This window comes from Nematostella vectensis, chromosome 5 (assembly GCF_932526225.1).
Source record: "Nematostella vectensis chromosome 5, jaNemVect1.1, whole genome shotgun sequence".
Taxonomy (NCBI): Eukaryota; Metazoa; Cnidaria; class Anthozoa; order Actiniaria; family Edwardsiidae; genus Nematostella; species Nematostella vectensis.
In genome coordinates, this window is record NC_064038.1 from 12,852,592 (window position 1) to 12,864,944 (window position 12,353).

The following is a 12,353-nucleotide window of genomic DNA, read 5'->3' on the forward strand; positions in this document are numbered from 1 at the left end:
CTTTCCTAGGAGAGTCGGGAAGGTATACATACCAAAGACAAATATGCATTTCTCGCTGCCAAGAAAGGCTTGAAGTACAAATCAAACATATTTTTTCTTTCATTTGTGAAATTATTTATTCGTTGGATATCAAATCGTTAGATTTAGGGGCATTCTTTATTGACTGGGCTCGCAATGGTAAATGGCCGCCATGTTGGACTTTCTCTCTATTTGAAAAATGGGGGCGGGGCTTAGGCCCTTTTATACCGGGCCTTCGTGTTTAAATAAACTAGAATTGCTACTGATTATCTCCAGATGTGAAATCGTCCTTCCGTTATGGAAAAAAATATTAAAAAGCAAAGATATTTTCTTTGATTGAAACAAACAAAAAGAAACACGTGAGTGATTATCAAGAGAGACGTTTGTTTGTGGACTAACCCCACGAATTTCCTATCCTTTTTTATGGGCTAAACGCGGTGTCCAAAAAAACTGAGTCGCATAGTTATATACCATTTCTCTATACCTATGGGGCTCAGCGCGTGGCCTACGTCTACTTTTCAGAGCATTTCTCCATTGACTAAAGATGGACACAGTCACTGTTTTTTCTTTTCTGTTATAAAGTCATAAAGTTTACGAAGCACCTGTATTTAGGCGTTTCCAGATAGTGCTCCCAAAAAGCCAGAAAAGTGCTCCCAAAAACACCGAAAAAGTGCTTAAAAGTGCTCCAAAATCAAAATTGTGCTCAAATAGTGCTCATTGGCGAAAAAAAATTTACCGTATATTTTTAAAACAATTTAGAGATAAATTGTGTTTTAATTAAAACTTGAATTAAAGAAAGAATATTGCTTTTATTAAATACATGCATTAGAGTATCTAATATTTTTGTCCATGAACGGGTAAATCTTACTTTAGTGTGTAACAACTAACTGTATAATAAAAATGACTTAGTTCTCTTTTGTTTGTTTACCTTTGTTATTTGGATACTACTAAAAAACAATGTTCATCACCAATGTCAATAATGTCAAACCTGATAACAGACCTTAATTATAACAATCACCTAACGAGAAATAATTACAATAGATGTAAAACAGGAAAACATGGCAAACAGACCTTCTAGATAAGGCATTCTATTATTGTAATGAACTCCACAGGCTACCCAATATTTGTGGTTTCCAAAGCACAGGCTACCCATTAAAATGTCAAAATCACCAGTCTTAGCCTAGTTGAGATAATATTATTTGTGGTTAAGGAAACTAGAAATGTCTATATAAGACAACAAAATCTAGTAACTTGGGTTAAAAAAGCTAGAAGTTGACTTGTTTATCCAAAAAGTGCTCTCTGATCAAAATAGTGCTCCCAAACCTAAATTGCGCTAAAATAGTGCCGAGCACAATCTGGAAAGGCCAACCTGCGTTACGGCAACCTTAAAAATGACAAGAAGCAGTTTATTCAAATAAGGAGTTTATTAGTTTCCTTATATGGAAGTGACCGCGTTTTTGGAAAAACGATTGCCATAAGATTGCCATTGCCATACATTAGTTTTCACTATAAGGCAATTATAGTAATTAACGATTAAAGACGTCATTTTTTTGGCTAAATTTTCTTGATATGAATAAAACGAAAGGCATTATCCGTCCACTTGTAATCTACTAGGCTAATAGTAATAGACGGATGTGAAATTTTCGGCGACTCAAATAACGAAAAAGGGAAAGAGCCCAGGGGACGAGAGGTTATTTTTAAAACAGAGAGCAACCTCGTTTCCAGGTACCTTCTCCTTTTCTGTTATTTTGGGACCACTCCACGGTCCCTGTCACACAAATCTTTAAAATAGTGCCGCTGAAAAAACTCTTGTGACTAAAATAAGATTTCATTCATTACAAATCTGGAAAGCTGTTATTTTGAAAAATACCTGTCTTAAGTGAGAATTTGATGGTTAAAAGTTCTGTATGTTTTTTTTTTCATTGAACACGAGGTTACGATATAAGGATATGGTGGCGCCTTTCATACATTCATTTCATTTTCACCATTCATTGATCTGGGTGACATTATCTAGTTTGCAAACTGTCAATACTTTTTAAAGAAATGATAATGATTTTTACATAATTTTGTTTGAAATCATTAGCGCTGGACGTTATTTCTAAATTGTTTCAGTTTAACGAGAAAAATCTACCAAAATTTTTGCTTGGAATTCTGTATCTGATAATTGATTTGATTTACCTGCTAACGTTGACGATCGAATATGAAATTACGAGACTCCTGTAATATAATGTTGGCTTAATCAAATATTGTGTGGTTGATGGTACAAGCAAGAGTAATTGTGTGCTCTAACCTACCAACCACTGCCCCCACTAAACCTTTTTTATAAGATCGTCCATCCTGAGTATTCAACAAATTTTAAGAACACTCTAAGAACTTGCCCAGGCTCAGATAGCAGAGATATTATTGCTAATGTTGATTTGTGTAATTTCCTTCCTAACAATTCATTGGGTATTATATTTGTACATACACTAAAATTTAAGAATGTCCTTAAGAACATTTTCAAGAGAATACAACGAGTCCCCTTACCGAAACACGTTAAAATGGCATATTTCGTCGTTTTAATATGTTTTGATGCTGAAAATATCCATTTTAAAATTTGGTAGTTCCTTTCCCTAGGAGGGACCATTCCTTCTTCTCCCAGCCAGCATTGGTTAAGCATTTTAGCATATGAGTAATTGCCCGCATAACCGTTCGGGAAGATTTTTTCCACAACATCCGCTCCAGCGCCCCAAAAAATATTCCCAGCACAACTAGTTCGACTCCACAAATTTGCCAGCAGAACCATCCGGGACGAGTTTTTTTTCCTAGCAACCTTGGGGTCTAACATCTTTCCAGCCAGCTGGAAAGGTCTGCGGAACAGATCCGTCTTGTGCCCTTGCATTTTTATCCTCAAAATGCTTCAAAAACAACGGCCCAGCCTCAAATCAGACATTCTTATAAAAAAAAAGTGTATAAATACTCCGAAAATATGAATTATACGAAATGTTTTCAACACAGAGACAAAATATACAAAATAAGTGATATTGGGGAAAGTTCTTCGATGCAGAAACTAATATAGAGATTATCAGTTATAAGATACATATAATCGCATTTCAGAGCATTCGGTATTATTGGAGTGTAAAGAAAAAATCTAACAACGCTAATAACAGCCCTCACCACACGAATAAATATAAAAGCCGGCATGAACAATGCGTTTTTGTAGATAGAGAGGTTGGTGAAATTTCTCATTGACAAAGTCTTATGCGATTAGATAATAAAACAATGATCTCAACCCACCTAAAAATATTTACAAAGCTGTCAAGAAATGGGCAAAACAATATGCAGATAGGTGGAATTCACTTCTTCGTTATTTGGACCGATAAGGCGCTGTCGTTCGCCCAGCTGGGGGTTTACTTATTTGTTTCTCCGGATACATTTGTTCCTTATTGGACAATCTTTTCTCTGTAGTCTTGCTGTGCGCGTTGATTACTTTTATTGATTACAAAACAGGAAAACGGTATAATCACAAAGAAACTAGTAAACCGATTTTCGGGAAGTCAAAGGAGGGTACTAAAGTCATAGAGATTTGGATTGAGAAGTAAAACCTGTGATACAGCTAAAAGGATATAATACTTCAATTCATTATTAGCAAAAAGACAACAGCCACACAGACGTTAGCCGAGAACGTTTTATCGTCTGGAAAGTCAAAGTCGAGGTAAGCAATAGTTCACAAGCGAAGCGGATGAAAACTGGCACCTAATCTTGGATGACAAAATGATACCGCGACCGGTTCAGTGAATGGCACTTAGCTAAACAAACAATAGAGAACTCATTGGTATCCTCAAAGATTTGTCAAAGTGAATCGCTAACAAGCAAGGTAAATTAAAGGACACCTCCACTCGAGGCAATCAGCGCTTGGAAAATTTGTTCGCTTCCCGTGAAAGAATATTGGATGAAAATTGGGCTGAAGAATGACAGGGAAGTGTTTTTAATCGTGAAACGGAAGCGAATGATTGGTTCACACAATAGCGAAGGGACATTAACAGATTGAAGGCATCTTTTCGATCAAAAAGTAAGTCTTTGTTGAAATTAATAGAAGGAATAGTAAAGTGAAATACATGTACGGTAAGTTGAAAATAGCAAGCGCAATAGCTAGCATATAACACTGTAATTGAATAAGGTGGTTTCAGAAACAAGAAGGTAGAAGGTCTTTTTAGAAGAGATAAAGAAGGATAGTTATTATTTCAAATTAACGCAAGGCTACAAGTGGCTGTCCAATTAGCAAACCCTGCAATCTTTTTATTATCCACAGGACAAATTCTCCAACGAAGGACAAAGTTGAGAGAGGACACTTCTTAAATAAAACACTCAAATCCACTTCTTTGCGGCTCAATCGTTTTAATCTGCGGGTTGAGAAAACCTCAAATTCATTGTAACAGAAGCATGAATAATTCAAGCACAGCAGCTGAATTAGCTGATCCTACGGTGCGAAATGTTCGCTTGGCATGTTACATCACAGCCTTTGTTGTTGGGTTGCTAGGCAACACATTAGTCGCCGGCATCATCATCAGAAAGCCCCGACGATCGATCCATCACATGTTCATCCTTAATCTGGCGATATCTGACCTCACATACCTAGCATTTTGCGTACCAATCAGCACATATGAACTGTACGAACAAATCTGGAAAAGGGATTTCTTTTGTAGGTTTGTGTACCCTATGCAAACACTTACGTACTTCACAAGTATCTTCACAATCACTTCCATGGCAATTCACCGGTGCTACGTGATCGTCAATCCTTATAAGGCTAAGATCAAGCACCGCACGGCTCAAGTGTGGATTGTGATGATATGGATGGCCGCGCTGGTGATAGTAATACCTCTCGCGGTGGTGGCCACGCCCGTGGGAGGGCGGTGTAACGAAGTATGGCCGAGTTTCGATCACCGACGCGCGTATACGGCCGCGTTATTCCTGTTCCAGTTCCTACTGCCGCTATTTCTTATCGCGCTTGCCTATATATGGATCGGGGCCTACCTTATAAAGAATAAAGGTCCGCAAACTATGATAGGCAGTAGAAAAGCAGTAAGTCATCAGTCGAGAAAGCGTCGGGAGAATATGCAGATAATCACGAGTCTGGCCGCGATCGTCGTGTTGTTCACGCTGTGTATGCTGCCCGGGCAAGTTGCTTGGATGATCATGGACTTTGGTACCGCTGAACAGCAAGACGCGACTACAATTCTCTTAAGATTATCAAACATATTAGACTTCTTCCACGCATGCGTCAACCCGATAGCTTACGGATTACTGACGGACGCTTTCCGCAGCGACTACAAGCAGGTTTTTGCGGCGTTCATAAAACTCGTTACATGCGGACAGACAACGATTTCCCCCGATCGTGATCTCGAGTGCACGAACAACCCCAACACACCTACGATTCATGTTCGACCGATGTCTGCGGCTGGCGAAGTGATATCGATTTATTCTCGTAGTAGTTCGCCTATTAGATCACAATCTGTTATAACGAGTCTTCAGAATGAAAGTCCGCATCGCGAGAGCGTGTCGACCACGAACGAGACTACACTGCACGTGACGCGGGCTTACTCAGCAAGCCAGAACTCACTGTGAAATGATTACAGCCAGGCGCGTACCCAGGATTTGCTGAGTAGGGGGGGTGGGGTAGTGCGCAGTCATAGGTATTATATGGAAAAAGCCTAGTATTTGAAGATTCATTAATAAGAAATGACCCACTTTTTGGCCGCCAAAGGGGGGGGGGGGGGGGAGTTGTTGCGCGCATCAATCATTTCAAGATTATACCGGATAGAAAAGTTCTACCTCACGCGTTTTTGTAAGCGGGAGGATCACACATGCAAAGGCGCCATTTTCAAGATTTCACCACAGGCTCCCCAAGCTAATGTTGTTTTTTACGTGTTTCATTCATAGTTACTGTAAAATATATGGTGCATTACAATAAAAAAAATGGGACGAAAAATATAATAAAATTCCTTCAAACTTTTCTTACATCTTTGTGGAGTTGTTATTTAAATCTCTGTGAAGTTTCCATCCATTTTGGGCAATATAGAGCGATTGAAGTTTCCCCATACTAAGAGAAGATAAAGGTAGCACTCTAATGATGCCGATCGGCGAAACGGGCGGTAGAAAATCGCTTGTAGAAAACTGGGAATTCGAAATTTCGCCAAAATACATGCAAACAATATTATACCGATACTGTACACTACCACACAGAAATTATGAATCCAGTTGATCAACTCTTTGCGTACCTAAAACGCCATTTTTTACCTGCCTTGCCGAATCAGGTATGCTTGACGCGAACAGGCGAACCCATGGGATGGTACGGTGGCCAATAGGGGGAGACAGCACACAAAACAAAATCGCACCGCAAACAAACAAAAGTCGCACCGCAAACAAACAAAAGTCGCACTGCAAATAAACAAAAGTCGCACCACAAACAAACAAAAGTCGCACCGCAAATAAAACAAAAGTCGCACTGCAAATAAAACAAAAGTCGCACTGCAAATAAAACAAAAGTCGCACTGCAAATAAAACAAAAGTCGCACTGCAAATAAACAAAAGTCGCACCGCAAACAAACAAAAGTCGCACCGCAAATAAAACAAAAGTCGCACTGCAAATAAAACAAAAGTCGCACTGCAAATAAAACAAAAGTCGCACTGCAAATAAAACAAAAGTCGCACTGCAAATAAACAAAAGTCGCACTGCAAATAAAACAAAAGTCGCACTGCAAATAAACAAAAGTCGCACTGCAAATAAAACATAATAGCACTGCAAACAAACAAAAGTCGCACTGCAAACAAACAAAAGTCGCACTGCAAATAAAACAAAATATCACTGTAAACAAAATCGCACCGCAAACAAACAAAAGTCGCACCGCAAATAAAACAAAATAGCACTGCAAACAAACAAAAGTCGCACTGCAAACAAACAAAAGTCGCACCGCAAACAAACAAAAGTCGCACTGCAAATAAAACAAAATAGCACTGCAAACAAACAAAAGTCGCACTGCAAACAAACAAAAGTCGCACTGCAAATAAAACAAAATAGCACCGCAAACAAACAAAAGTCGCACTGCAAACAAACAAAAGTCGCACTGCAAATAAAACAAAATAGCACTGCAAACAAACAAAAGTCGCACTGCAAACAAACAAAATAGCACTGCAAACAAACAAAAGTCGCACTGCAAATAAAACAAAATAGCACTGCAAACAAACAAAAGTCGCACTGCAAATAAAACAAAATAGCACTGCAAACAAACAAAAGTCGCACTGCAAATAAAACAAAATAGCACTGCTAACAAACAAAAGTCGCACTGCAAATAAAACAAAATAGCACTGCAAACAAACAAAAGTCGCACTGCAAATAAAACAAAATAGCACTGCAAACAAAATCGAACTGCAAACAAACAAAAGTCGCACTGCAAATAAAACAAAATAGCACTGCAAACAAAATCAAACTGCAAACAAAATCAAACTGCAAACTGCGATGCACCGTAGGATGGATATTTCAACCGTCGTAACAAAACAGCCCGTCTACATTTCCCTTCCCGCAAAAAGCAACAACCAACTACGAATATTCTCTCGTGAACTTCATCGATTTCGAGGAAGAGAAATGAACATTCAGCTTCATTTGTCGAGAACTGCATTTAATCTTGTTTATAAGCTACATGTTCACTTGTGTTGAAGTTCACAGAAGCACAAAAATAATATATTATTAATATATTATATATGACCTTCATACCTCCGTGTCTCACAAGAAAAACGCACTGAAAGTATACAGTAGTAAGTCTCCAAAAATATCATCGTAGAGGAGAAATCTTATTCTAGACAATTTCGGAAGATGTGTAAACAAACCTTGGAGCGCGCGGAAAATCAAATCTTAAAAAGAATTCGAATACTTACCGTAGTTTCATTGCATAGATAGATTAATTGTAGCTGGAAATCAATTTTGATCAATTTTGGACATGCGATAACATTCGTACCCAAATGCCGTCGGGTACTATTCATACACACCCAGAGGCCATCGCACAATATTCGTATACACCTAGAGGCCCTGATAATATTCGTACACACCCAGAGGCCATCGCACAATATTCGTACACACCTAGAGGCCCTGATAATATTCATACACACCCAGAGGCCATCGGACAATATTCGTACACACCTAGAGGCCCTGATAATATTCGTACACACCCAGAGGCCATCGGACAATATTCGTACACACCCAGAGGCCATCGGACAATATTCGTACACACCCAGAGGCCATCGGACCCCAGAGGCCATCGGATATTATTCGTACACACCCAGAGGCAATCGGATAATATTCGTACACATCAAAATGCCATTAGGATAATATTCGTACGTACCCAGAGGCCATCGGATAATGTTAGTATACTCCCAGAGGCCATCGGATAATATTTGTACACACCCATAGGCCATCAGATAACATTCGTACACACCAAAGTGCATTCGGATAATGTTCGTACACACCCAGAGTCCATCGGATAATATTCGTATACACCCAGAGGCCATCAGAAAACATTCGTACACACCGAAATGCCATCGGCTAATTCGCACACATCCAAATGCAATCGGATAATGTTCGCACATATCCAAATGCCATCGGATAACATTCGCAGATTCGACAAGCTCCTTTCTACGGCCACCGTGTTTAAAGCGACCCCTTCTTAGCTACGACCGCTGTTCCTTAATCTAGTTTTCATAAATTATCGTTATCAGAATCGTGAGTTCTTTTTACCATTTAGTAGAAGTAAACAAAAATTCATCTCAAGGTTGTGTTGAATAATGTATTTCTAACCTGTCTTCTGCCTTTAATTTAAGCGAAATCCATATAATTGCTGTTGTAAACGCTCTTTTTAATTCTTGGATCGAAGTTTTGAGTTTTGATACAATAAGCTATTGGCCCTCGCCTCTATAACATTAACAACAACGAAACAACAAAATGTATAAAGCAAAACTAATTGATGTTACCAACGGCGAAGCCAGGATTTTTAACAGGAGGGGGCCCGAAAGGCATTTTCAAGGCATTTTCTCCTGTTTCTTAAAGAATGTCTCATACATTTGTTGTATTTTTGGCTACTAGAAGTGTGTGTGTGTGTGTGCGGGGGGGGGGGGGGGGGGGGTGGGGGGCTTGGCCATCCTCCTGGCTACGCCCTGGTCATACCGACGCAACCTCGTTCCCATGGCCTTTTCCGTGTTGGCTCAAATACTAAACAGGGAAAGGCCTTGAGAACGAGGCTGCTCATCACCACCAATAATGGCGATACAACTTCAATAATAGCAATCAGCAACAAATTATTGTCATCGTAGGCCATTGCCATTAATAAAATACAATACGATACGATACGATACAATACAATACAATTCAATAATCCTGTTTATCGAGGGAAGCACATTAACTGAATTACATTTTCTAACATGACATTGTAAGCCTTGTCACTGAGGGAGGTCACTGCCAGAGGGTTTATTGCGTCCCCAGTGGTTCTTTTACGTCCCTTCGGTTCAGGTTAGTGTAGTGCAGCTTGAAGAGACGGGACCTCATTGGAAACACGGGAGAAGAATTTGAACTCAACATCATATATCATCATCATCATCCTCATCATTACTGAATCCTCACCAACACCAGTATCAATACAATCATCGTCATCATCCTCATCATTACTGAATACTCACCACCACCAGTATCAATACCATCATCATCACCATCCTCATATTCACCATCATCGTCATCAACGCCAATTATAATTTTAATATCGATGCTTCAATTTTACATTTGCAAATAAATGTACGTATGAGTGTGAGTATTCTAACAATGAAACAATGCGCTTAGAATACAACATTGTTGTCCTCATATAAACGCTGTGATATGCAACCAAAAAACTTTGGTGTAAAAGCATCTTGATAGCATTGACAAATCGAAAATGATTGCCAGGCTGTCTTCACGATGTTCAGAGTTGATTTAGGCGGCATTGGAGCGGATACATCTGAGGGGAATCTTCGACGAGCTAGTCACGCCTATTCGCTTCCCTTTCCCGTTCACAAATCCCCAAGCTTGCTTTAATAGCTTGCGGATGGCTAAACGATAAGTCCTATTAAGCACGGCATAAATAAACACGTTTGTAGCGTGGTTGGAGAGTGCAAAAAGCGTCGTTAATATATCCACCCAAGGGGGGATTTGGAATCCTGGTTTCCATATAACCATGAGGTTGATGACATTGAATGGCGCGAGGGAAGTAAAATACCAGAATACAACCACAAATATCATGATTGTTACACGAGTCTCAACTGCACTGTTACTGTCGGGTTTCCTCGGTGATGGTTTACGCTTTTGCGAAGGACTTGCTACTCGCATAGGGGAGTTCTTTTTTATCGCGATGTAGATTCTTGAATAGCAGAATATCGTGACGAGACAACAGGGGGCTACAAGCGTGTAAAACGTTATAATGTAAGATCTGCTCTCAGTATAAGAGATAAAGCAAATGGCTTTGGCGGGGAAGTACGTATAGCGGGACCAACCAACCAGTGGTAGAATGGCAAAGATAGCGGAGAAAAGCCATAGAAAGGCTAACATAATCTTCGTCCAGTTTCTTGTAAAAGTGATTGACTTTTGTTTTGATGCGTAGGTTATTGTTGTATAGCGATTGATGCTCATAGCACTAGCGGACAGCGAAGACGCGACGGAAAACGCCATAACTAAGACACCGTGGAGTTTACACGCGAAGTCACCTAGAGGCCACTCGCCTTGGAGAAGGGAAGACAGCATAAACGCAAATCCACACGAAGCAAGTAGGTCAGCCACCGCGAGATTCAGAATAAAGATGTTCGCAGTGGTCTTGTGAAAAGAGTTCATGATACTCACGATCATCACCAAAAGATTCCCCGCAACACCGGTGACAAAAAGCACGGACACGGTAAGCACAAGGGCAGTCCTAGATCGTCCAAGCCAAGGGTTCACGAACGACTCAACTTCGGTCCCATTTTCCATTTTAAGCGCAAACAATCTTACTAGTTTTGTTAGCGTGATGTTCCCGCTGTATTGCAAATGTCGCTAATTAGAATGTCTGTTCGTTGTTAGGTAATAATCCTTCGTGATTGGATAATGGTTTTGTAAAGGAGGCGCGAGAGAATAGAGAAGCTTTTCATGATCTCGGCTTGTCTCCTTCACGCTCGGTGAATTTCTTTTGTGTCTGTTATTTTGTACGTATTCTAGATGGCTCTACCTTTCGCCCCCCGCTACTGCGATTATAAATATTTTCCTAGGCTTTCTTGAATATGCTTAAAAGCCTTAAACGGTGAATCTCTTTTGTGAGTAATTATTTATTCATAAAAAAGAAGGGATGATAAGATATTTCAAACAGGTGAGAGTGCCGATTTAGATTCACTGCTGAGTGGCTTAATGTTTTGTTTGTGTGAATTTGTTTGTATTGATACGACGATTATTGGCTGATTTCAGTTTGTAAACAGCATGAAAAGGAGAAGTAAAAAAAAAATTCAACAGGAAGTTGGGAACAGGGGATTGTGAAATTGCTGTTAAACAAAAAAACAAAACTCGAAAATACGTTAAGGATGAGAACAGGATATGCAAATTTTTATAAAAGGACTCATTTATGGCCAGTAACTTAGAATAGAAGTAAAAAGAAATAAATCCTTAATGAAAAGATTTAAAAAATAAATGTATAAATAAATAAACTGTAAAAAACAAACAAGGAAAAGAAATGAATAAATAAATTAATGAATGATAAAAATACAATAAAATAAGCAAACAAACGAATGAATCGCAGTGGTTTTAAAAATACTCGCAGTTTTCGATATCCATTCATGATTTTCAATGTACTCTATACTTGTTTGAAAAAAGGCAAGCTATTCTAAATTGAATTTTTTTATCGGAAATAATTAATTTCTGTTGTCTATGTACACTATAAGATCATTACTTAAATAACACTCAGGCGTGCACCCAGGGTTGGGGGGGGGGGGGGGGGGGGGGTGCGCAGTCTTTGCCTTCCGCAATCAAAGATGCAGATACATATTTAGATTTGAAGAGAAAGTATCATAAGCTTATTTTTTAATTCTTTTAGTTCCTTTATAATGTTTTTTACTTGATGTATTCTACTTATGCATAATTAAATTCTAGTCTTCTAAATTCTTATCTTCTGTATTATATATGATATATCTGAGGGCCCTTATGAAAATCACCATATTGGTGATAGGGCTCCCTCGTGAAATATGTATTAAATTAGGTGGCCTGCGTAGCTGGTGGTTATGTTTAATTTCAAAGCAATTTTCTATCCCCGAGAATACGCGGAATG

At 39.1% G+C, this 12,353-nt stretch overlaps 2 protein-coding genes across 3 annotated transcripts; one reads left to right on the forward strand and one right to left on the reverse strand.

The window, feature by feature from the left end:
- The first annotated feature begins 3,328 nt into the window (after positions 1–3,328).
- On the forward strand, positions 3,329–6,011 carry LOC5514160 (neuropeptide FF receptor 1). 2 transcript variants are annotated; one of them, XM_001634305.3, is made up of 2 exons: positions 3,329–4,069; positions 4,310–6,011. In XM_001634305.3, exon 2 carries the CDS (start codon positions 4,441–4,443, stop codon positions 5,620–5,622), a length of 1,182 nt encoding a protein of 393 aa, XP_001634355.2. In that variant the 5' UTR covers positions 3,329–4,069; positions 4,310–4,440; the 3' UTR covers positions 5,623–6,011. The 2 variants fall into 2 exon arrangements, with proteins under 2 accessions (XP_001634355.2, XP_032239599.1); XM_032383708.2 differs by having other exon boundaries at positions 3,329–3,712.
- Positions 6,012–9,778: 3,767 nt separating this feature from the next.
- LOC5514162 (melatonin receptor type 1B-A) lies at positions 9,779–11,533 on the reverse strand. Its single transcript, XM_001634344.3, has one exon. The coding sequence runs from the start codon at positions 11,030–11,032 to the stop codon at positions 10,007–10,009; it is 1,026 nt and encodes a 341-aa protein (XP_001634394.3). The 5' UTR covers positions 11,033–11,533; the 3' UTR covers positions 9,779–10,006.
- Between the last annotated feature and the right edge of the window lie 820 nt (positions 11,534–12,353).

Bases quoted from the DNA above. Each gene is read 5' to 3' on its own strand.
- LOC5514160 (XM_001634305.3), top strand. From the start codon at position 4,441: ATGAATAATTCAAGCACAGCAGCTGAATTAGCTGATCCTACGGTGCGA.
- LOC5514162 (XM_001634344.3), bottom strand. From the start codon at position 11,032: ATGGAAAATGGGACCGAAGTTGAGTCGTTCGTGAACCCTTGGCTTGGA.